Source organism: Lepisma saccharinum, chromosome 2 (assembly GCF_977018435.1).
Source record: "Lepisma saccharinum chromosome 2, izLepSacc3.1, whole genome shotgun sequence".
Classification (NCBI taxonomy): Eukaryota; Metazoa; Arthropoda; class Insecta; order Zygentoma; family Lepismatidae; genus Lepisma; species Lepisma saccharinum.
Window position 1 is genome coordinate 18,335,141 of NC_139230.1, and position 27,387 is coordinate 18,362,527.

At 37.6% G+C, this 27,387-nt stretch overlaps 1 protein-coding gene across 1 annotated transcript in view; it reads left to right on the plus strand.

Annotated features, from left to right (window-relative positions):
* LOC145983940 (ubiquitin-like-conjugating enzyme ATG10) overlaps window positions 1–27,387 on the plus strand; it is a 157,374-nt gene that overhangs the window by 121,834 nt on the left and 8,153 nt on the right. The window contains exons 4-6 of the mRNA XM_083117124.1: window positions 1,658–1,775; window positions 18,494–18,591; window positions 23,202–23,284. Of these exons, the coding sequence (XP_082973250.1) occupies window positions 1,658–1,775; window positions 18,494–18,591; window positions 23,202–23,284 (299 nt within the window). The remainder of the gene's footprint in view (window positions 1–1,657; window positions 1,776–18,493; window positions 18,592–23,201; window positions 23,285–27,387) is intronic.

Here is a 27,387-nt window from a genome sequence, read left to right on the forward strand (position 1 = left end):
AAAAAACACTGTTTCGTCACCAGGCTCGTCGTAAACTGTGAGTGTGTAGGATGAGTTGGGAGGGCGGGAGGGTGGGTGAGGGTTGGGCATTACTGGGTGGCCTTGTTCAGGCCAGGTGGAGTGGTTGCACTCATGGCCGATATATAGGCCCTCTCCCATCTTTTGCGAACAGAGGTGTTGGCTGGCCCAACCAGCCAACACCTCTGTTCGCAAAAGATGGGAGAGGGCCTATATATCGGCCATGAGTGCAACCACTCCACCTGGCCTGAACAAGGCCACCCAGTAATGCCCAACCCTCACCCACCCTCCCGCCCTCCCAACTCATCCTACACACTCACAGTTTACGACGAGCCTGGTGACGAAACAGTGTTTTTTTCGTTCTACGCACCGCTTCTTCTTCAATGGGGACCTGGCAACTCTGCAGGACCCCAACTTCCGGTTCCGTCTTCTGTTTCTTCTCACACCGATGATGCTATAAATTAGCGAAAATTTTGAATTTTCCTACTGTCCGGTGAGTGTTTCCTTTTACCTTATTTGATTTTTACTTAGCCCTTTTGGCCCTCCTTGCTTTTATCCATATATATATATATATATATATATATATATATATATATATATATATATATATATATCATGTGTTACGTATGTTGTATGTTATACGTATTGTACGTGAATGAATGAATATGTGTTTGTATATTTCCATGTAATTTCTATTGTATTAATCAAACACAGTGTACGCCTTCTGTAATTAGAGGTTCAATCCTCTGTAGAAGTGCAAACCATAAATAAATTAATAAAATGCCCAATCTCAATGAGTCTGTCTGTGCATAGGCCTCCCCGATGGCGCAGTGGTAGCGTCGTCGCCTTGTAATCAAGGGGTCCCGGGTTCGAAACTCGGTGGAGACGCATGGCACTGTGATTAGGATCCCACTTTAAACAGTAGGTCCAGTCCCGATTAGCCTTACTGTGCATAAAGTGGACTTAAAACACCAACTCAAACCAACTCTGTCTGTACATAAAGTGGAGTTCGAACTTGAACTCAGTGATAAATGTACTTTAACTTTGTTGCGCTCTGAATACTCAGTACATTCTTAAAAGTAGTAGCAGTGTCAAATTTTCACATATTTAAAAGCAAAAATTTTATTTTGAAAGTCCACTTTATATTCAGATAGGCTAATTAGGACTGGACTCCCTTCACTGGATATTGACTTTTGTTACTTAGCGTCGCTTTTCTGAAACTTTTGTCTAATCGCGACGATGGGGATATGGTGAAACTGATGAAGGCACACTCACAAATACCACTCATGCCCAGGCCGGGATTCGAATCCGAAACCCCCCGCATGGTAGCGCGCTGCCTCTTGATTAAAAGGTACTTTCACATTTCTTGGTATTTGATAGACTTTTCCCCTAAGGGTAAATTGAGAGCCATAAAATATCAGAGGTGAAGAGCACCAAACTCTTCAAGATCCAGGAACTCCTTCTTTCCTCTACTTCTTTCAACTCTCTGTCACTTTTTTTCCGATTTCTATTAGCATTCTACGATTCTTGGTATTGTGACAAATGACTCTCTTTTCCCTTCCCCTTCGATCGATATGCAAAACAAAACCTTCCTCTGGTATCCCACGAATTTTATCGTCTCTCTCCTTCGCTGTTTCAGGATCCCTGCGCTGCCGAAGTTGCTCACCCAGCTGGTGGAGCCCTCTCGTGTGAATATCACGTACTGTTTAGTCTGAGCTACTCCGTTCCCGTTCTGTACTTCAACATCTGGAAGCCAAGTGAGTATTGAAGTGAGAGAGCATGGAGGCTGAGTCGATTAGAATATTTTATTTGCACTAGCATTCCTTTATTTTGTCGTCGTTTTCTGCCACTTGTGGATGATGATGATGATGGGAGATGAATGTGATTAGGGCTCGAAAGTTGAAAAAATATAAATTGCCAAAAATATAAAAAAAGGCCTGAAAACGGAAAAAAGGACGTATAAATGTGATCCAAATTAATTAATAACTTCAGTTTTAACCTCCCCACCCCCTCTGCGCGGCACATTGAGATCTTTGCAGGCGTGTGCTGTCTGGTCGTATACACCGTGCTGAAAGCTTCAAAACAAGAGAAAGTTGCCACTTACAGCGGGACCTTCCAGACAAGTTACGGTTAAAGGACCTTGTATCGTACCTGCTTCAGTCGTCCAAAAATGTTTTTCTCTCGTTTCAGGGATGGTTCAAATAGATTTGTGTGTTTTTTTTTATTTCTTTACAACAGAAAGGATGTTTAAGAGGTGATGAACTGATGATGATTCGAATTGAGAATGGGCAGTAAAAACGTAGTCGAAAGAAGGTGAAGTTGCAAAAAAAATCCGTTAAGACCTTAAAAAAGGCTAAAGACCAATAAGCCAAAAAACGCCGAAAAAGGCAAAAAAGGAGAAATAAACCCCACCTTTTTCTGGCCTACAATGACCCAAAATGAACATATATTATGCTGGGCCTCGTCTTCGGACACTAGGGAATAAAAAAGATTTTTCCTCAACTTCCGAGACCTAGTGATTAGATTATTGGACCCTCACAAAGATGTGAAGGCCGGAACTCGAATCCAGAGCTTTGGTGGCGAGCATGGGAGGGGTCAGACCATTTATAAAACTTGAATAGTAGAAATAATGACAATTATTATTATCGTGATTATCACTGTTATTATGCAATGATAACTATTATAAACTAATAGAAACAAACCAACGTTATTAGAAACATAGGCGTAGCTATGGGGTGTGCCGGGTGTGCCTAGGAACACCCTAATGGGCTGCTTTATCAAAGAGAATTAAAGACAGATATGTCAATGAGAGAAAATAAGCGGCAGATTATAAGAAGTTGTAAATGTCATTACTTGGTACAAACGTGTGCATTATCGCTGATGAAACGAGTATCTATGGATTTTCGATTCTTTGATGTCATTGGAGAAAGAAGATATTTACTGATTCAGTATTCTACTCTGTAATGCAGCGCCTTTCTTCTATACCTGTCATAAGCTGCACGTGTGAGAGAGCTTTTTCCAAGCTTACCCAAGTTAAAACTAAATTAAGAGCAACTCGGAAGCAGGATAGATTGGAAGCCCTGCTCTTGCTATTTGTGGAACAGGAAAAAACTTAGTCTGTTGATGTATTGTTATGTATGTAGTTATTGATGAGTTTAAGAACATTGTACCTTTTGACAGACATCTCTTGTTATAGATGACGTGTATTTTGATGTATTTGTTTGTAACATTTATGAACATTTTGTGTGTGTGTAATTTCTGTGCAATTTGATTTTTTCTACTACATATATTCAGAAATTTTCAACACTGTCATTTAGTGAATTTATATTCCTTTACAAACATCACTGCAGTTAAAGAGCCAAGTGATTGTGTTGCAAAATATGCTATTAAAAAGGTACAAGACCTCATTGTTTTTCTTTGTGCACACCCAAATATAAAGTTCTAGCTACGCCTATGATTAGAAATATATCATTATTATTATATCCTTGCGAAGACTCTGATCTACCAGATGAGTGAATATCTAGTACAACTATTTTTCATTTCATACAGTTAGATATCCTATTTTGTTATTAACTTTTACACACAAACGTTATGAGGAAATTTTAGTCATATTGTGAGTCAACCACTCAACGTGCTCGCCCGCAGAAATGACGGCATCGACATTCTCAGCGCGTAGAGAACACAAAAGGGAGGATTTTTTATCCCGAATGTATGCAACCACGTAGTACAGATTCACGGCTGCCACTTTTTTCTTCTTTCGGAAAATGATAAATTAATAGCATGTTACAGATTGACTGTATATTCAAAGTAAATACCGCCGTCTACATCCGAACCCGATACTTCTAGCGTCGTATGAAATATATATATATTTGTATAATCAAGCAAAAGGCAGGATATGCATCATATGGATGGGTACTCCTGCAGGATATGCCTTTATGCAAGATTTAAGTGGCAAGACATAACTCCACGACTTCATATTGCCAGCGCCTCTGATTATATGGACATGTTTTCATAGCTTATTGTTTCTTCTAGATTTTAAATTTTAGGGGGTGTTGAGACCATTTTACATTTTTTGGAAGGCGGGTGTTGGGGTGTGTGGATAAATCACTGCACATCTATACAGCAGTGGCGGCTCGTAATTCAGAATGTTGGTGGTTGCAGCAAATATATATATATATATATATATATATATATATATAACTTTAATTTGTATGTATTTATAACTAACTAACTAACTCTCTAGCCTTCTTAAACCCGAAGGTTCATGGCTGCAGCAACACAGGTCTTCCATCTGTCCCTATCTTGAGCAAGATCTATATACTCTTTTCCATCCCTACCGATTTCCTTTAGGTCCATCTCAACGTTGTCCCTCCATCTTCGTCTTGGCCTTCCTATAGGTCTCTTACCATCAGGTTTCCCAACAAGAATCCTGTGAACTCCTCTTTCCTCTCCCATTCGTGCCACATGGCCTGCCCACCTAAGTCTTCTTGATTTAATTTTTCTAATAATATCTGGACATGAATACAAATTATGTAGTTCTAAATTATGTAACCTTCTCCACTCACCTGTCTCCTCATCCCTTTCAGGTCCAAATATTTTCCTAAGGATCTTATTTTCAAATACTCTCAATTTATGTTCCTCTTTCAATGTAAGGGACCAAGTTTCACATCCATATAATAAAAAGTAAAAAAAAGTAAAGTGTTCCCCTGTGCTTAGCACCACGCCATGAAGGCGTATAGGGGGTGTGGGGGTAACGCCCCACACTTTCTTGATCCGGTCGTGAGTGGGGGTGATGTGATCAGCATCACGCCCCTGACCGCCTTTACCCCCCAGGGTTTCCCCCAGGTACCCATGTTATTCGACGCTGGGTGGGCGCCGGGGCCGCTTTCACCGTTAGAAAAGTTCCCGGATTTGAACCGGCCGGGGATCGAACCCGGGACCTTTAGCATGGTAGTCAGACGCGTTACCGACTTTTTTTTTTTTTTTTTATTTCACTATTCTTTTACATCAATGGATTTTTTTTCCTACATGTATACATACAATTACATTACATCCAGATATTTACCAAAATATTGTGACAATCTGACATTTTGTTTTTTTGATTGTTTCCATCTAGATCTTTTAAGATACATTGTATATATTGTGATATTTGGTTCAAACTTTTTGCTATATATATAGTATATTGTATGTGCTATTAGCCACACAATAGCATTTTGTTTCTTCACAGGGAAATGTTTGAAGTCTGGTAATATACATATTTTTGCTTGAAAGCATTTTGGCGATATACGACATATTTTGGCAAGGCACATAATGAGAAAGGCCCAAATTTCTGGAATTCCTTTACATGTAGTGAGGCGATGTTCATTTGTATCCACCTCTCCACATTGTCGACACTCATTTGTTGGTAATCTTTTTATTTCATTTAGTCGAACATTTGTTGGAACGAGATCATGCACCAGGGTATACCACAAACTTCGTATGTCCGTATCAAGGAAAGGCTTGTGGAGATTTTGCCATACATTTGACCAAATAACATTAGGAAATTTTTTCTCTATTCGACTCTGCTGCAAGATAAGTTGTCGTTGAAAATGTTCATACAAATATTTGGACAAAGTATTCTCCTTCAAATCCATGGGAAACTCCACATAACTCCATTCTTGTACAAAAATTCGTACATACATAAGGTGCTTTGTTAGTTGAGACAAGTTGGGTGGATTTTGCGGTGGCAACGTATCGGTAAATATACGCAACCACATTGATGTAATCGACTGTTCGCTTAAGTACAATTTATAATTTCTAGCTAAAAATAGCGACTTACATTTATTTTCAATATTCCATAGTTCTAGACCACCTGTCATTTGTGTTTGGCACATGATCGGGAAAGGTACCCGAAAAAAATGTCCGTACCACATGAACCATCCCACAGCAGACTTTATTTGTCGGAGATATTGCTGTGTGATTGGCAACACTTGAGCGACATAATTTAATTTACTAAAAATAAAAGTGTGTAGGAACCAAACACGCTGAATTAAATTGAGTTGTCTACCTCTCATTTGATAGCACTGTAACCTGATTTCACTTACAATTTTCGTCCAGTTTAGATCCAGCATTCTGGATTCGAGAGTATGAAAAGTAATGCCCAGTATTTTGAGTTCGTTTACATATTGTATCCCTATGTCCGGATTTTCTTGCTTCCAGTTGCCAACAGGTAAAGCTTTTGATTTTGTCATGTTTACTTCCGCTCCGCTGGCAGAACAATACAAACACATTGCATTGAGTATATTTTGAAGCTGGTTCGTTGTTGTTACACAAGCTGATAAATCGTCTGCGAATGTAAACACTTGCGTTTCAAGGAAAGCACTCGCTGCGGGTGGGGCTCGGCACTGAATATATCGGAGTAGCGGGTCCAAGGTCAAAGCGAAGAGAAGCATACTCAAGGGGCACCCCTGGCGAATGGATCTCGTCACGTGTATTGCAGGAGTCACGAATCCATTGATAAGAAGACGGGAGGTTGCCTTTCTGTAGAAACTTTGCAAAACAGATATAAAAGCTTCACTGAAGCGATAGGCTCGAAGTACTTCAAACAAATATTGGTGAATTACAAGGTCAAAAGCTTTTGTAAAATCAAAGGATAGTACACAAGCTGATGTTTGTTGCATTTCATAATAAGATATGACATCACGTATACCCGCCACCGTTGAAAATATATTTTGAGTTTTACTGACACATGTTTGCTGTGAACTGAGTAAGGAAGATAATATAGGTTTCAGTCTATTAGCCAAGACTTTGGCCATAATCTTATAGTCACAGTTTAGTAAAGTAATGGGCCTAAAGTCAGTCACTGCACTCGGACGCGTTTTTTTGGCAATCAGTACAATTATACCTTCATTTTGAAGCACGCATTTGTTTCGAAAAGCATCTTGTATTATCTTGACCAATTCATGTTTTATAATATCAAAAAAACGTATATAAAATTGGTAGCCTATGCCATCGTTCCCAGGAGTGCGCTTAACGTTACAAGTACGCAATGCTTCATACACCTCATCGACGGTGACGTCACTATCTAACAAAGTTCTGTCTTCGTCCGTCAAAAATGTATTTACCGAGGTGAGCAATTGTTGTACAGCCAATTGATCTACTTCTTTACCAGTATACAAATTATTATAATACGTGTAAAACTCCTGTGATATATCTTGTTGAGTTCTAAGTGTATCTCCGCCAGAATCGACAATATTGTTTATCAAAAGAGCTCTCTTTTGTTTTTGTGTTTGTACATAGTGAAATAAAGAGGTTCGTTCATCTTGCAAGGATGACGCATGAGTAGCTCTTATCTTTATACCCTCCAAATGATGCCGTTGCAACGTAAGGATTTGTGCTTTGTATTTTTGTATCTGTGGATATTGTTCTATGACGTCAGGTCGCATACATAACTCATGTAAACATTGGTAATAGAAGTTCAACATTAAGTTCCGGTCACGTGCACTCTCTTTCCCTAGCCATTGAAAATAGGATTTTATTCGAGGTTTTACGTATTTTACCCACCACGTATTGTAATCAGTATAGTGTTTTTGTTGCCGGCACCAATACTTCCATTTTTCTTCAAACATATCATTAACATTAGGCTGGTGAAGTAGGGCAGAGTTCATTTTCCAATAGGACGGACCCCAAACTAATTTAGATTCTTGTAGATTAATACTCATTCTGATTGCTATATGATCTGAAAAAGGTACCGGCAAAGCATCTATTGTCGTCACATATTTTATAGTATGACCAAGTGTATAGAATCTGTCCAATCTAGAACCTGCTTTGTTATTGAAATAGGTAAACACTATGTCCTTTCGTTTTTCGGTCCAGATATCCTTCAGCTGTAAATCGCTGATTAAGGTTGTTAATGCTAAACTATTTTGAAACTTGCCTACACAATCACATGATCGCAGCACTTGATTAAAATCACCACCTAGGATTATACACGAATCATTATTTGGAAGTAAGTATACTATGTCAGTCTGGTAAAATTGTTCCCTTTTCCATCTGTTTTGCTGTCCTGAGGGGGCGTAGATATTAACAAAAGTATAGTGTTGACTTTGAAAACTAATTCCCCTCCCATCGACTAATTTCTTTACATTTTGTATTTCTATACCACTTTTAATTAAAATTGCGGTCCCTCTCCCGCTTGTCCCCAAGTTTACAATAGCCTCGTATCCATACAAGAAATTAAAATCTACAATACAAACTTCCTGCAAGTATAAAATGTCAATCGAGTGAATTCGGGCAAAGTCCGCAAGCAATTTGCATTTCACTGGAGTCAAGATCCCATTGATATTAAGGGTACACTGACGAGTACTGTAATTCATGCACAATATGAAGTTATAATAAACTGAATATAAGAATACCACGTAAATGTGCATTTTTGATGCTCAATTACACTAAAGTAAGTATTTTTCCTAATTGCCTGATTAGAACTGTCCACAAAAGAAAACTAAACTTACTTACATTCTTCAACATTACTAAACTCTAATTTCTGCCTAGAATGCATTAACTATGCTTTCCACTAAATAAATCGGGGGTAAGTTTGTTACTCGTCGAAGGTTTCTCTTTAATTACATTTCCTGAATGACTTGTTAAACTACCCTTTGAAACTTCTTGTTTTGGGGTACCAGGTTCTACTCTAAATTCGTTATGAACTTTTGTGGAACTTACGCATTCATTATTTTTCTTCTTCTTTCTACGTAGCACCATGGACTCTTCCGCCACTGACCGTAACCTTGATACAGATCTTGACCGTGATTTCCTAGGAGAGGTAACTACGGGGAATTCTGCCTCCGGGAACAAAGCACTTGGGGGTGGGGGCGGGGGTATGTGATGCATCTCCTCTGAAATGGTCAATGTTGGCTGCTCCATCTCTTCCCTTTCTGTTGGTGCATTCTTCTCACTAACTTCCTGTCTGGTACCTGTCTCCTCGTCGGTGATTCTGGGGCTATCCGTGTTCCCTCCATTGCTATCTCCTGACGCTGGGACTGCAACTAACGGAGCTGAATCTCTTGGTTTAGTCCGTACGGGTAGCACAGTTGGTTCATATACCATCGGTACATTGTCAACGGGTATATTAACCGGACCCCTGCGGGGCTGGTTCCCTGAGGATCGACGCTTAGGGCACTGAGCAACTACATGATCCTCCCCCGAACACGCGAGGCACGTACGCACCTGCCCAGGGTATGTTACCCAATAAGAGTCTCCATTCATTGTTACATATGAGGGTATGGGTTTACGTAGTATCATTTTAATCAAGACACGTCCAGTTCGAGTAGGGTAAATGTGATCTACAGAGTATGTCTCGTCTTCAATTTTTAACACTTCCCCATAAGACCTCATAACACGACTTATCACTTCTGCACTTAATTCAATTGGGACTACATGGATTCTGACGATTACATGCCGCTGGTGGGCCCATTCTACTTCAACTTTATGATCACCATCTACGTCACTGTAGATTACCTCAGCACCAAAATCATTTAGTAACCTTTCTCCTACCACTTTTGTCGCAAATTTCACGTACAAACACTTACGAAAGTAATCTATTTCAAAACTGAGCACTTGGTTCGTAGGCACTTGGTAGACATCATGAAACCATCGATGAAAATCCAATGACGTAGGTCGCGTTTTGACCTCACGGAAAACAAATTTCAAGGTGTTTTCTCTTTGTGTATTCATCGTGAACTATTTCATCGTATCTTCACTGGCTCACGGTAATTGTAGTCAAAACCTCGCTTGCACTCGGAAGGAAAAAGAACTAACACAACACTAGCAAACCGTATACGGCCCTAGCTAACTCGGACAGTTCGATAACTAAGCCTTCTCACGCGAAGAGCGGAGCTCGGTACGAACTGATACCTGCACGATCTGCAGGCAGACACCCGACTGAGCCACCGCGGCCACATAATACTACAGGCAAAATTACTGTTTTGTATATTTTAACTTTTAGTTTCTTAGATATTAAACAAGAAGACAAAAGTTTACGAAGAGTAAACATGCATTTCCTGAATTAAGCCTACTTTTTATTTCCTCTTTAATAAAATTTTTATTTGTTAATATTACTCCTAAGTATTTGAATTTTGAAACTGGTTCGAACGAGTTGTTATCAATAATTAGATTTTGATTATTACCTTTTTATTTGTTAATATTACTCCTAAGTATTTGAATTTTGAAACTGGTTCGAACGAGTTGTTATCAATAATTAGATTTTGATTATTACCTAACACTTGGTTTCGGCCTGTAAGCATATATTTAATTTTCTCTTTGTTAACTTCCAAATCTATCTCTTTAGCAGTTCTGAAAAATATTTTAGCATTATTCTTAATTGTATTTATATCATCCCCTAATAAGTCTACATCATCTGCATATGCTAACAACTGAGTCACACCATTTAATTTTAGTCCTTCGTTAGTTTCTTTTACCTTCCTAACAGCATATTCTAAGGCAAAATTAAAGAGCAATGGAGATAATGCATCTCCTTGTTTTAACCCATTATGAATTGTAAATTTGTCAGACACATTAATACCCACACGAATTTTACTTTCTGTTTCACTGGTGCATACTTTTATCATACTAACAAGCTTCTTAGGTATTCCAAACTCGACTAATATATTATATAATTTATCTCTTTTGACCGAATCATATGCTTTTTTGAAATCAATGAATAGCTGATGGACATTTTGGTTATATTCCCACTTTTCTTCAAGTGTCTGTCTGATGTGAAAAATTTGATCTGTAGTTGATCTGTTATGTTTAAATCCACATTGATAATCACCTATAATTTCATTAGCATATGGGGTTAGTCTTGTTAAAATAATGTTAGATAATATTTTATATGTGGTTGAGAGTAGAGAGATTCCACGGTAATTATTGCAGTTCATTTTATCACCTTTTTTAAACACAGGAACAATTATGGATTCTTTCCACTGTTGAGGGATTTCTTCTTTATTCCATATTAAATAAATTAATTTATGAATTTGACATATTAATGAATTTCCACCATATTTAATTAACTCAGCTGGTATTAAATCAATGCCAGGTGCTTTGTTATTCTTTAGCCTTTTAATAGCATCTTTAACTTCAGTCAAGTTAGGTTCTGGAACTAAAGGTTCTGCTGTGTGGACTTCATTCACTTCTGATTTATCTCCTACATGGACATTTAAAAGGTGATTAAAGTAGTTCTTCCATCTATTTAGAATATCGCTTGGGTCAGCTAGAAAATCACCGTCTTTATCTTTTATCAAGTTTACTTTAGGTTGCCACCCCTTTCTAAACTCATTTACACCTTTATATAAATCTCTGATATTTTTATTTTTGCTGTTTGTTTCAATTTCGTTAATTTTGCTTTTCAAGTAATCTCTTTTTTTACTTCTAAACGTGCGGTTAACTTCTCGCTTTATTCTATTATAATTGCTTAGATTTGTATCATCCGAACTATTTAACCACTTAAGTCTAGCCTGATTTCTTATTTCTATTAGTTTATGACATTCATTATCAAACCATGGCTTACTTTTTCTCGGTTTATGGTATCCTATACTTTCTTTAGCTGCTGATTCTATTGCATTACGTATGTGCTCCCAATTCTTATTTATGTCTGTTTCATTTATATTTTCATCATCATTTAAATCCTGCAAAACATCAAATCTATTTGACAGTTTAATTTGGTAATCTTTCTTAATTCTTTCATCAGTAAACTTTCCTGTATCAAATTTTATAACTTTTAGATTTTGTTGCTTATGATTTAACACTTTCTCTTAATTTAGCAATTACTAAATAATGGTCACTGGCACAGTCAGCACCTCTATGTGTACGAACGTCAATTATACTAGTATGTCTTCTCTTATCAATGAGAATATGATCTATCTGATTATGAGTTTTACCATCTGGAGAAGACCAGGTATATTTATGGTGGTATTAAAAGTGGTACTTTTCACAATTAAATTCTTTGAGGTTGCAAAAGTAATCAATCTTATACCATTATCATTACTTAATTCATGAAGACTTTCTTTACCAATCGTGGGTTTAAATGTCTCTTCTTTGCCAATCTGTGCATTACAGTCACCTAACAGAATTTTCATATCATACTGAGAAAATATATCAAAGACCTGTTCTAACTCTGCATAAAAATCATCTTTAGTATTATCATCTTTATCTTCCGTTGGAGCATGTATGTTTATTAAAATAATTTTACACCACCTACCCTGTAAAACTGCATATGATATCCTCTCATTAATAAATTCTACTGTTTTAAGAGCCGAGATAATTCTATTATTTATGAAAAAGCCTGTTCCAAAATTATGATTTTCAGTACCACCATAGAAAAAAGTATAATTTTTAGTTTTACAATTCCCTTCTCCTGGCCACCTAACTTCCTGGACAGGTACTACATCTAATTTATACTTAACTATCTCGTTAACTGTACACTGAAATGCCCCAGTCCGGTAAAGGCTTAGAACATTCCAGGTGCCTAATTTAATATCCTTATTCCTAATGTAGATCTTATCCTTAGTCCAGGGACCTCCCAAAGTAGTCCCCACCCGGAGATCCGAATGGGGTGCTATTTTACCTCCGGAATATTTTACCTTGGGAACATCCATGGCCTTATAATGCTGTTTCTTGACATGTCTTTTTACAGTGCAGAGTTGTCAGCTCTACGCCTAACCCCCAATATGAATGGAGGACCGCACCTGTCGTTGGTCAGCGGATCCCTCGGATCTAGCTGGGAGGATCACATTGTAGTCCACCAACCATACCCCACTTCTGCCGTGTTGCTTTCGAGGAGTACAATTAATAATCGTCATACAAAATTTGAAGTTTCCATTTATTCGGCAGCAATATTATGCAGAATTGTGTTTCTTGTGATTACATAAGAAGTACTTTAATGTTCGGATCCCACTTTAAACTGTAGGTCCAGTCCTGATTAGTCTTTCTGTGCATAAAGTGGATTTAAAAAACAACAAATCAAATCAAATTGTTACAAGTTTCAAGCATTCTTTAAATTAGGTTAAGATTCTCCCCAAAATAAAATATTTACCTTTGCTTAACGTGGACATTTTGTCTGTTGCTCTACGACACAGGACAGTGAGAACTTGGCTGCTGTTCGAACGCTTCTGCTCTCTAACAGTGTATGAAAGAATTAGCAAACAAGCGTTTGTTGTTGGTTCGTACTCTTCCTCCCTCACCCGCCGGGGAATCCGAAACGGGTCGCCTGACTTTGGTCCGTTGCAAACCCATTGCAAAGACCAAGCCGACTGAAGCAGGGGATAGGAAGAGCAGCTTTGAACTTCGCTCCAGTACTACTCGCTGTAGAGATCAGGCCGTTGTTCCTGCTTTGCAACGCGTACCTGTGCGTCTACTCATACACTGTGAAATCTCGCAGGTTGCCTCTTTTTTTTTAACAGATCATAATGGAATTTGCTTTATGAAGCAGTGAAGGGCAAAATTGTTTGTTTATGTTCAATATATTTAATAGGAAAACAAATGAAAAATATACTAACAAAAAGTATGAAATTTTATTGTTAAATATCCGGTCTTGTGGAACACTGCAACAATATCAGTAACCGCTCCTGCTATACAGACAAACTTACATGATGACGCTGATACAAGTAAAATCCATAACGGAAATAAATTGCAAAGGAAGCAATACATTGACGTGCTGCTTTGGTAAGATTGTAAACCATCTACGGGGCCTAAAATTGTATCTCTACATCCAACTAAACACACCAAATTTTTGTATATTTAAAACATGTCGTCTTGAAACGGTTTGATTGAATTTACTCAAATGAAATACCAGATCATCGTAAAATCCAAAAATTTACTCTAGTTATTGTGGTCACAATGTTGGTGATTTGCCTTTCCCAAACGACGCATCATATTACAAAGTTTTTTGGGGGGAATAATGGCCTAACATAATTGAGATGATCGTTTCTTTACGAAAATGTAATCAAGACAGAAACTTGGAAAATATCATCAGACTTCAGAGAGCCCACAATTGAGGAAATATCAATTTTTCGTCAGTTATCTTGAAACATGTCAGCATAATTTGCTGAAATATAACATCATTTCTGCATATTGAGGTATTTGTCGGCAATTGTAATTTCAGCAAAATCGTTTCAAATTTAAGGGTCGCAAAATTGAAAAACAAATGTTTGATAGAGTTCGAGTTGCTGTTTTAAGTCCACTTTGTGCGCATTAAGGCTAATCGGGACTGGACGTACAGTTTCAAGTGGGATCCGAACCACTGTATGCCTCCACCGGGTATCGAACCCGGGACCCCTTGATTACAAGGCGACGACGCTACCACTGCGCCATCGGGGAGGCCCTAAATCTTTGATAGACTCAAATCATCTAGCTAATAGATTGATTGATTGATTTGGTTTATTTCGATTTTCTGCCACTTTTGACTATAATAGTCGCGAAGATGTGGATGACTGATGATGATATGATGAAATTGACGAAGGGACAATAACAAAGAACACCCAGGTTGAGAGTCGAACTCGAGACTACTGGCGTCGTAGCGTGATGTGCTAACGGCTTTCCCACGGAGGTCGGCTCTAGCTAATAGATTATTTGACGATAAGTTCCATTCACATTGCATAAATATACCATCTTTTCAGAAGTTTTCACCACCCGACAAGAGAGTTGTGAGAGCATGGAATAGTTTGAAGGACCGTGCCAACGACATAATGCTGGGTACTGATTAACGCATCAGGTTTTTTGTGCACGTACAGACTTTCCAGCGCTACCAGCATACAGTAAGACTTTTGTTCCACACACATGATCTGCCGGAAAATGTGAAAAGCAACGCACTAGCTTTTAACGGCTTTCGTGAAATTTGTGAACGCATTACAGAAAGCTGTGTGTAAAGCACAAAACCAACACGGAACCAACAAAAAGAGCCTGGCGTTTTGGGTTGTATTGAACATTCACAAACACATATGGTAAGCAGGGTGCGAAATCCTTGGGGGGGACGGGGGGATTCCTCCCCACCAACAATCTTGGCCTCAAAAATCCCCCTCACCAAAAATGTCCGGGGGGGGAGAGTTTTGTTATAACAAACAAAAGATAAGCAATTACTTTTAATTTAAAATATACTTTACTAAGAATATCATCGAAAACACACACAAATTAGCGTAGTTGTGAGTATTGAATGCATTCTCTCACAAGAGATCATGAAAAAATCGACATCAATACGCACAATAAAAGTAAAACAAGAATGCAAAACAATAAAAACTAAACAAAAACTTACACAACAAAACCACTTGAACTATTTCATAATTTATTAACATCTTTAACCAGTTGGTAAAGAAATTAGCTTCTTTGCAATATCTGATATGTATAAAAGTAACAAATTAATTTCCTTTATGTAATTAATATTAATAATAATATATTTGTAATTGAGTAATTTATTTTTACTTTTATTAACATTACAAATATGTATCGTATAATATACACATATGTTTGTGGAAGAGGGGCTTTGAAGATGAAGAACTTCCCCTCCCCCCCGGAAGTTTTCAATGATTTCGCACCCTGATGGTAAGTCAACCTCACTTCACAGGGGTCCCCTGTAGAGCGTAACGCCCACTGAGACGCGGAGAAACGTGGCAACAGACGTGTGGGCGATAACCTTTAAGATAATCTGCAGACTTCTGGCACGGAAATTCCGCGCTTCGGTTCCGCGCGTTTCCCTGTAATGGGCGTTACACCATTTGATTTCAATAGAAGCAGACAACAGAAGTTCTATTGCCGCGTTTCCCCGTGTCTCAGTGGGTGTTAAGCTTAACCTAACCTAACCTAACCTAACCTAACCTAACCCATGCCCAGGATAATCCTTTGTGGGGTTTATGTTTGTCCTTCTGAGTGCCCTTTAACCTAGGTAATTTTATTTATTTCATATACTCCCTCTGTCCCATAATTATTGTCCGGTACACCTTTGTTTGTTGTCTCATAATAATTGCCCGATATTCAAACTGTGACATTGGTGTATACAGAAGAAGAACATGAGACACGGGAATGAGTCATACAACTTTATTACTCAAGCATCAGTACAAATTGTGCTTTCCATCTGCCTCTTCGTCTGTCATTCCTGTACTACCATTTTGGCATACCGGACTATAATTATGGGACAGAGGGATATTTATTATTTGAAGTAAGGATATTTAGACCTCAGAGGCAGTATATTATTAATGAGTGTCTGTCTTCAATTTTGTTTTAGCCAAGGGCAAAGTAAGCTTAAGTATTGCGTGATGGGCAAAAATAGCCTGTGCTTATGTGTTCATAATATTAAAGAAATCAATCAAGCGAACAAATACGTATAGATCACAGCACACAACACAAGTGTCACAGAGGATCATTACAGCTGTGAGCATGGACGTCCGGAAAGTTGGGCAAGCCCCTCCCCCCCGGAAAATGAATGTCCACCTAAAAAGCATAAATGTCACACATAATTTCATTTCATTCGCAGTAATTTATGTCAGTTATTATAAAGGCTTCGATGAAACATGATAATTTCAGACTATTATGGGGAAAAATATTCCTCCTTTGCCCCCCCCACCCAATGGAAGAAATTACCTTGCTTGTTTCTCCTTGAAAAAATCCTGCGGACGTTCATGGATGTGAGTCCAGACGTCTGAAAGGTTTTTGGATAACCTACAATTCCTCTTCTCTCTCTCTTTTTTATTACATTGTCATTAAATAAGCGTTCAAATTATTTACAAAATATTGACTGAAGAAGTATCCATTGATCCGTACTTGATATGCACGAGAAACGGGCTAAAAGCTTCATGTCGTATTTTCCTCTGGAAATGTATACCTACGCATTTCCCGCTCTGCCTTGTCATCGAACCCCACCTGTTCAGCAATGCTGCGAGGCAAACCTGTTTTCCTCGTGATAAGTGTCATGAAACGGAGTTATCGTAGCAGGGAAGGGAGCAAGCGAGCTGGGGTTTTCTCTCTCTTTTTTTGGAGTCGTTGGCAGGCTTCCCACACCCTCGTTTTCTGTTCTTCAACCCTTCAAAGTTCCAATGCGAACAACATAGCGCGACGCAGCAAATGGAAGCTCTCCTGATGCCTTTTATGAAGAGCTAGCTGGTCGGAAGTTTCTGAAGCTCTTATCTTGAAGACTAGAGATGAATTTTCAGTGAAACAAGAGAAGTTCACGGTGATCCTTTTGACAACTGTTGCTTTCACGCCGGTAAGCGACTGGAATATGCCAAGTTAGTGAGAGAGAGTATACCGCTTGCTTTCTGATAAATTCACGAAGGCGGGATTGATGTGTTACCACATTACACTGTGATGAGAAATGTTCGAAGCCTAGAATGTTTCATGTGTAGCTACGTTGCCAGATTGTTGTTACAAAATAGCACATAAAGTATTCCTATATCTCAAATTGTTCATTAAAATCCTTCTATTGAGTCAATTTCTACCACAGTCACCTGAAGAATGAGCAAAAGGTATTCTTACACCTAGCATATGTGCATGTTACATTGTATTTATCCCCATAAATGTACAGAAATTCCATTCTGTTCTTCTTTCTTGTTTTGACTTAATAAGTCTACTTGTTTTAAGTTACACGAGAAGCCTTTCAGCGGTCAAGTGTGGGAGCTAAGATAATTAAACCAGAGTTTCTGAAATGAAGGCGAAAATTAGGCTTCATAGACAGTGTGAATCGTCATATTATGTATCAGGTCAAATGTAAAAATACAATCCAGAACCTACCCTGGGCATTGATGATGATCTTTGTGAGTGTCCAGTCACCATTGTCATATAATCACTACTCATCGTCGTGATTAGTCAAAAATCAAATCTTTAAATACAAAATTGAATTAAGTGCAGCAAGAACTTTTCACAGATTATTATGGCTACCAGTGATAGGCTTTTCTTTCTGAAATGAGTACGTAGGTAGGTAACATCTTTGAATAAAAGCAGAGTCATATTTTGTGCCGGCATACATGAATTGAGTTCCCAACCTAAGAACTTCATTCTTACAATCAGCTACTACGGTTTATCAATAAATTATCCTGTACTTCTCTGGTCCTATAAGATGCACGTGTACAACCCCTGTCGGCAATCTAAAAGTTATTGTGTGTGACATTAACGAACATAATTTGATATTCTGAAAGGAAAAGGCACTCTAATACTTTATAGAAAACTGGAACTGTGCAAAAGTTTCAATTTTAATAGGACTATTTCTATTGTATTTTATGGTGTTCATTACCAGGCTGCCCGATATTACAGTGAAAATTCTAATGCGTACTACGGCTACTTTTACACTCACTGTATTGGAACTCATGGACAATTTGCCTACTATTTTATTTTCCGTTGGCTGTACATGAACTTGACTTTTTGATAGTTTCTTTGTACTGCATTGAGTATGTAATAAAGCAAGCAAGACATATTGAATTACTTAGATGATAAGTTTTTTTTACATATGTTACTTTTTCAGGTGGAAGGCTTCTCAGTTTGGAAGAAATTCTGGAGACAGTTCCTGATGCATTTCGAAGTGAAGTTAACATGGCGAGATGGAGCACTCTTACCCAGCAGGTAAACTTAATTCTTAGCCACAGCTTGTTTATCTCATATTCTAGAAAGTACCTAACAATAGTCAAATCTGATATTGAGGCCGTATCCGTACTTGAAGCGAATATCCTTCTCGAATGATCACGCAGTTCAGTCTTGACTGGAAGTGAAAATCTTTTGAGTTGCACTTCGACTGAATCGCCAAGTACGACCAGTAGATAAAACTACAAGAACATTGTTTTCCATGCTTTACAAACACTTGTCTTTCAACATATAAATCCAATAGCATTTTTAAAAGTTATCATATTTCCACAGGGGTGCCCATCCGCCCCTCAAATCATGTCATGTGCCTCCCCAAATCATATTATTCGCGTCCTCAAACCATATCGTAATCCCCACAAAGTATTTAATTCCGACAGCGTGTCTACCGAACGTAACTTTTTCCTTAGCTTTACCGAATTCTATACTTGATCTGCCCCTCCTCCCTAAACAAGGGTGCCCATTACTCAAGACCGCCCCTAAAATCGTTCATCATAATCCCCACAAAATAATTTGGATGAATACGTAATAATTGATGTCTATTTGAATGAAATATCATGTTAAACTGTCCATATTTTTTAATTGTTTGATTTTAGAAAAAAACTTAAAGCTAGCACATTGATTGGTTAAATGTAGTAAATTAAATTATGTAAATATTCATGTAAACAGTGTTTGTGAGTAACACAAATTGTTACACAACTTAAGATAAAGATAGAAAATTCAACTTTGACAAACCAAATAACATTCTCCAGCCGTATGACCGATCCAATTATTGTTTCACGGGACATTACGGAACCCTAGGTAGAAATTCTTAAGCTCAGGGCTATAATATAATACGGTTCCATTTTCAAAGATCTCACCCCTCCCCTGTTTTCTTGGGATAAATATAATTATTTTAGTAACCCATAAAAATAATTACGTGGATTTTATCTTCAGTGCAAATTTAACTTAACTAACTAACTCTCTAGCCTTCTTAACCCGAAGGTTCATGGCTGCAGTAACACAGGCCTTCCATCTCTCCCTATCTTGAGCAAGATCTATATACTCTTTTCCATCCCTACCAATTTCCTTTAGGTCCATCTCAACGTTGTCCCTCCATCTTCGTCTTGGCCTTCCTATAGGTCTCTTACCATCAGGTTTCCCAACAAGAATCCTGTGAACTCCTCTTTCCTCTCCCATTCGTGCCACATGGCCAGCCCACTTAAGTCTTCTTGATTTAATTATTTTAATAATATCTGGACATGAATACAAATTATGTAGTTCTAAATTATGTAACCTTCTCCACTCACCTGTCTCCTCATCCCTTTCAGGTCCAAATATTTTCCTAAGGATCTTATTTTCAAATACTCTCAATTTATGTTCCTCTTTCAATGTAAGGGACCAAGTTTCACATCCATATAATACTACAGGCAAAATTACTGTTTTGTATATTTTAACTTCTAGTTTCTTAGATATTAAACGAGAAGACAAGAGTTCATGAAGAGAGAAGTAACATGCATTTCCTGAATTAAGCCTACTTTTTATTTCCTCTTTAATATAATTTTCATTTGTTAATATTACTCCTAAGTATTTGAATTTGGAAACTGGTTCAAACGAGTTGTTATCAATAATTAGATTTTGATTACTACCTAACACTTGGTTTCGGCCTGTAAGCATATATTTAGTTTTCTCTTTGTTAACTTCCAAATCTATCTCTTTAGCAGTTTTGAAAAATATTTTAGCATTATTCTTAATTGTATTTATATCATCCCCTAATAAGTCTACATCATCTGCATATGCTAACAACTGAGTCACACCATTTAATTTTAGTCCTTCGTTAGTTTCTTTTACCTTCCTAACAGCATATTCTAAGGCAAAATTAAAGAGCAATGGAGATAATGCATCTCCTTGTTTTAACCCATCATGAATTGTAAATTTGTCAGACACATTAATACCCATTACGTATGTGCTCCCAATTCGTATTTACATCTGTTTCATTTAAATCCTGCAAAACATCAAATCTATTTGACAGTTTAATTTGGTAATCTTTCTTAATTCTTTCATCAGCAAATTTTCCTGTATTAAATTTTAGAACTTTTAGATTTTGTTGCTTATGATTTATCACTGCGAGTCTTTCTCTTAATTTAGCAATTACTAAATAATGGTCACTGGCACAGTCAGCACCTCTATGTGTGCGAACGTCAATTATACTAGTATGTCTTCTCTTATCAATGAGAATATGATGTATCTGATTATGAGTTTTACCATCTGGAGAAGACCAGGTATATTTATGGATATATTTATGTTTAAAAGTGGTACTTTTCACAATTAAATTCTTTGAGGTTGCAAAAGTAATCAATCTTATACCATTATCATTACTTAACTATCTCATTAACTGTACACTGAAATACCCCAGTCCGGTAAAGGCTCAGAACATTCCAGGTGCCTAATTTAATATCCTTATTCCTAATGTAGATCTTATCCTTAGTCCAGGGACCTCCCAAAGTAGTCCTCACCCGGAGATCCGAATGGGGGACTATTTTACCTCCGGAATATTTTACCTTGGGAACATCCATTTAACTTGTTAAAGTAAAATTTTTTTGTGACAAGAAGTTTGAAATGCGAATTCTATATATTTTTGTTCCAAATGATGCACCTGTTTTAAATTATGCAGTATACCAACACTAAGCATTATATTTTAAGAAGCGATGTTATTAATAAATATCAAGAATATAGCTTATGTCTTGTAATGCAGCTATACTATAAAACTTCAGGATCACCTCATTAAGGCACCAAACACGCATTCTCGGAACACAAGATAGCGAGCGAAGCGAGCAAGAAAATTTTTACATCCATTTCTTTACATTCTTTCAAGAATATTAATACTTTCTTAGGATCCCGAGATATTTACTCTTTTCCAGCTTCTCTTTTGGCACTTTCGGGGTCGAAAACGTGTGGATACCATATCGCTAAATACAGTCTCCAAAATTTAATGTTCGAACTCTCTCTCCACCACAGAAATCCCTTGACAATATAAGATTTAATACTTTATCAAGAGCTTCCTATCTCCCCCCTGTAAATTTAATACTCAATCCTACCACCAAAATTTCCATACCAATTTTGTACTTAGTGTTGATATTGCCTCCTCCAAAATATTAATTCTCAGTCTCCACACCAGAATTTCCTCAACAGTTTAAGAATTGGATACCTCCCTCAATTTAATTTAACTAAAATACCCGCCATAATCTAAGACCGAGAGTTGGATGCTGTCCACCCCAACGTTTAATTGAGAATGCCCCCCCCCCAGACCCCACGTGCCAATTAAGGCCTAATTTGTAAGAGTTTGATATTTCTCCCCATCGATAATACCCCTTAAACACTTTTTTCTTCATCTAATGGATTAAATATGGTGCATTTAAGGTGTAAAAGTTATATATATATATATATATATATATATATATATATATATATATATATATATATATATATATATATATATATATATGTGTGTGTGTGTGTGTGTGTGTGTGTGTGTGTGTGTGTGTGTGTGTGGTGTGTGGGGTGTGTGTGTGTGTGTGTGTGTGTGTGTGTGTGTGTGTGTTGAATTTCATATTATTTGAAGGAAAAAAAAAACAAGAAATCTCGATGGCTCAGCCTGCGCCGTAAACCCCCCCCCCCCTTGTGGGCGCCCCTGTGATTTCCACTCAAAAGAACTACAATCAACATCCAAGTTCTATGATTTTAAGAAAGTGAAAGAGAAAGAAAGGAAAAAAAAGCTCCCCCAAAGGAGCTCGCGGGGATGAGTGGTGCCCGACCAGAGTCAACCGCATCTGCATATGTTAACAACTGAGTCACACCGTTTAATTTTAGTTCTTCGTCAGTTTCTTTTACCTTCCTAACAGCATATTCTAAGGCAAAATTAAAGAGCAATGGAGATAATGCATCTCCTTGTTTTAACCCATCATGAATTGTAAATGTATCAGACACATTAATACCCACACGAATTTTACTTTCTGTTCCACTGGTGGATACTTTTATCATATTAACAAGCTTCTTAGGTATTCCAAACTCGACTAATATATTATATATTAATAAAGCATTTTTCTTACAACTTTTGGCACCAGATGCCCGCCCCCCAATATATAAACCAAATTTATATTTTCCTAAAAAAAACAACTTATTCCTGCAGTGGTAACGAAAATGGGCTGGCTGTTTGGCATATTCTTGTTGACTATAAAAATGTGCGATGATAGCATAAGAGTTCCGTTATGCGTAGAGTTTCAGTAAGGATGCAACCTCTTTAATTGTAGTGAAAATCGAAATTCCTGGAAAGGCAAAAAGACAAAAAAAAAAAGAGGCACTTATCTCTCCTCTAATGGTCATTACTCCACTTACAGTCAGTGTCGGGAACATAACTGAAAAGCGATTCTCCAAACGTAACAAAATGTGATTAGAAGCTGTTCATTCATTCATTTATAGATGAAGCATCGAGTTCATTCATTCATGCTAAGAATTTATTTTCAATTCTTAGCTTGCAGATCGCCTGTCACAGTATTACTAATTTTGAGAAGTTGTATATTTGTATCTTGTACATAGAATATTTTATATTTTTTCAGGAACATCCTATTCTTGGAACACCATTTTATCAACTTCATCCATGCCATACAGCAGAAATGATGTCACAGTTTAAAGGCAAAAGGTGGGTTACATTTTTTATTCGTTATATGTTGCTAGCATAATATTTGTTGTTAATATTTAACATCTCTCCATCTTAAAATTATATTATAAACCTATGTATATAAACACTGCCTTTGTGGCAAGGCAGTCGACCTCCGTGGCGGAGTGGTTAGCACATCTCGCTACTACGCCAGGGGCCCCGGTTCGAATCCCGGATAAGACATGGATGTTTGTGTTTGTCATCAATGAGAAAATGAGTAAGAACTGATATATGTAAAAACAGAGATAGACCGGGGAAACTACCGCTTAGAGTTTTTCCTTTTTTTTTAAAGGCACATAGTGGTACTGATCTCACTTTAAATTGCAGGTCCAGTCCCGATTAGACTATGTGTGCACAAAGGGGACTTGCAGGAAAAGTCAAAGAAAAAATGGGTTAACACAAGACAATAAAAAAGGTGCAGATCGTTTTGTTTTCATTCTCATCGTCGCGATTAGCGTAAAGAGGCAGAAAAGCGATTTGAAATAAATTACAAATGCAAGAACTGTTTAAGAACAAAAGACTGTCAAATGTTACCGTAAAATTTACACCACTCTACCGTTAAAATTTAAGGGTCTTTCCGTTAATTTACGAAAACGTGACACAACCGTTTTTTATGTAAATATAAATATTTTATCATGCATAACGATATATAATGACTATAAATTACAGTTGCGTTCACCACAAATATATTTTTAAAAACTGAATCTTTAAAATTACATTGAATAAGTTTGCTATGTAATGGTCTTTAATGTAAAAAAAGTGTATATTTTTTACGATAGTTGGATGGCAATGAAAATTGACGGTCTTAGACTAAGGTGACCAGACGTCCCATATTAGCCGAGACAGTTCCTTTTTTGAGTCTGTTCCGATTTTTTAAAACGTAAAACGGGATGCCAAAATGTCGTTTTTTGTGACAATGACTTATCGGCATAGAATTGCTGCAACAATGCACGTCTACTATTCCAATTTTCTTAAAGTATCGGAGTTTCTTCTCTGTTTATTTGGAACTAATGCCCCACTCAACGAGTGTTTTCGTACATTGATGATTGATTGATTGATTTGGTTTCATGCACAGTAAGGCTAATTGGGACTGGACCTACAGTTTAAAGTGGGATCTGAACCACTTGTGCCTCCACCGGTTATCGAACCCAGGACCGCTTGTCCTACATGACTGGTTTGTGGACAAATGACAAGAACGCTCTTTCAGTACAAAGCTAAGTCGATTAATAGGGCTCGGAAGTTGAGGAAAAATCCTTTCTTCTCCTAGTGTCCGAAGACGAGGCCCAAAATGATATATGTTCATTTTGGGTCACTGTAGGCCAGAAAAAGGTGGGTTTTATTTGTCGTTTTTGGCTTATGGGTCCTTTTTTAGCCTTTATTTAGGTCTTAACGACTTTTTTTTGCAACTTCACCTTCTTTCGACTACGTTTTTACTGCCCATTCTCATCTCGAATCATCATCAGTTCATCACCTCTTAAACATCCTTTCTGTAGTAAAGAAATAAAATAAATGAATATATTTGAACCGTCCCTGAAGCGAGAGAAAATCATTTTTGGACTACTGAAGCAGGTACGGTACAAGGTCATATAACCGTAACTTGTCTGGAAGGTCGCGCTGTAAGTGGCAACTTTCTCTTGTTTTGAAGCTTTCAGTTTTTTTTGCATTGTGTGTTTCATACCACCATAATTTTTTTATTTTTTTATTCATTAAATATGTAATTAAAACTGAAGTTATTAATTAATTTGGATCACATTTATAAGTCTTTTTTCCGTTTTTAGCTGTTTTTTTTTGTCATTTTTAGGTCTTTTCATAGGTCTTTTTTTGGCAATTTATAGGTCTTCAACTTCCGAGCCCTATCGATTAATAAGGTGCTTTTATTGCGTAATCTTTCACAAAATGTTATTTGAAAAGAAGGATGTACTGAAGAAGATCCATTCACCGGCAAACTAATTCTAAAGGACTGTTTCGTTGCAGTGCAGTGCATATCACCACTGGCGTACGCAGGATTTTTTTTTTTCGGGAGGGGCTGGAATAGTACATAGCTGCTTTCTGGAGGTGCGCCTTACACAATAAGATATTTCTTATATTAAACACATTCCACCCTCAAAAATGGCAATCAGGGGCCATTTGAAGGGAGGTGCATTTACCACTCTGATTTTTTTCGAGTTCTTCACTTCTTTTATTTGAAGTATTGATTTTCTTTTTCAAAATTTCGGAGGAGGCTGTAGCCTCATCAGTCCCCTCTCTGCGTACGCCAGTGCATATCACCATATTATGTAAGTTATTTACAAAGTATTTATGTATTTAATAAGTTTTAAAGCAAGAACTTAAGACGAAACAGTTTTTATATTAAAATGTGTACATTTTTCAGTCCCGCTTTGTCCCGTTTTTCATTCAGGAAAATATGAAAAATGTCCCGTTTTGTTGTTTTTAAAATCTGATCACCGTAATTTCTTCAATCAACTTTTTAGAGTTGCATTGTATGCACTTTCATGTGTTTTTGGAATAAATAATAAAAAAAATAAACGAACAAAATACTGGCATTTTCTGTCAGTTGACACCCGTTGGATGTTGTGTGTGCAAGGTTCGGTTTGTGAAAAAATGCGCGAGCGCGCTGGAAACGTTTCCATCGGTTTGTCCACATTTTCCGCCCTTTGGCCTTCCCGGCTGGCTGCTTTATGCAAATCGATAATCGTATATTATTCAGAATGTTGACGAGCTTGTGACGAGCTCTCCGCTCTTCTGTGTGGAGGGGATGGGCCAACAAACTGCAAGGGAAGGCTTCCCTTCTCCACAAGTCTCCCTGTGTGCTTTAAATCTCCCGCGTGGCTGAGATTTGCGGCTAAGAAGCATGAATTACTTGCCACGTTCATCATGATTTTCTTGAGGGACGGGAACAGGATTATCACCTAATCTCATGTTTGTGGAAACACCGAGCTTTTAGAATGAAACATCTACTTTTTATAATACGGTGTGTCCGGACTAGAGGTGTATATACAAAAATACACACATTACTTTAGCATCTGTAAAGTTTATTAACTTTCTTGTCCCGGTTTTGTACAAAGTATCTCAGAAAGTTTTTATGTACGCCGGTACACCTCAATGTGGACACCATTTGTAGCTCGACAGATATCCAAACGATACTCAAGCTCGTGCCAGCATTTGAGGCGTTATTAGCGCAAAGATACTGTTGGATCGAGAAATAAAAGACTCGCTGCTAATATCCTTTTGACTATATTTTCAAGAACATGTGCACAACACACTAAAAAACATGACAATCTTCATACTTTTTTTCCCGGGATGACAGTAATATAACACAGCATAGAAGAAACAAAGTACTTCACAGGCCATTGCCCAGAATACATAGTAAACAATATTGCCAGGTGTCAACTCACATAATATCTAACATCCTCCCACCTGAGTTGGCATATCAAACAATAATAGTTTCTTAGGTAATTTTATCTCTCTCCCACTACGTGTGGTACAAGGTTTGGTTTCATTGGGAGGGAGAACGTCTGTCTGATGTTTCTTTTTGGTTTGTGGCTTAGGTAATGAACTCTGAACTCTTCATTGCTTCACCCTCCACTGCAGTCACCTCCAATGGATACAATCTCTGTACAGGAAGTAGTTCACCATGGCAAGTTTTCAGACGTACCAATCTTGTCACTTGATCCTTACTTGAAAGAATCTCTGTTACACAACCCAATAGCCAATTATATCTTTTCATATTGTCAAAACCAATCAACACAATATCTCCTACCCTGACAGACCCACATGCTCTGTTTATGGCATTTTGCGTTAACTGTCCAAGATAATCATTCCTAAAACGATGCCTGATATCTTGTCTCAACTTCTGACAGTAACGGAGACGATTGTTGAGGATTGAAGAATCCACATGGTCACAATCAGGTACACCTGTCTCCCTGATTTCTTGTAAGAACATAGCAGGAAGGAACTGATTCTATCTCACTTTCATACATGTAGGTAAGTGGGCGTGAACTAATTATGGCTTCACAGTCAGAGAGAATTGTTGCAATTTCTTCGTAGTACAAAACTGATTTCCCGAGTGTTCTTTTCAATAGACC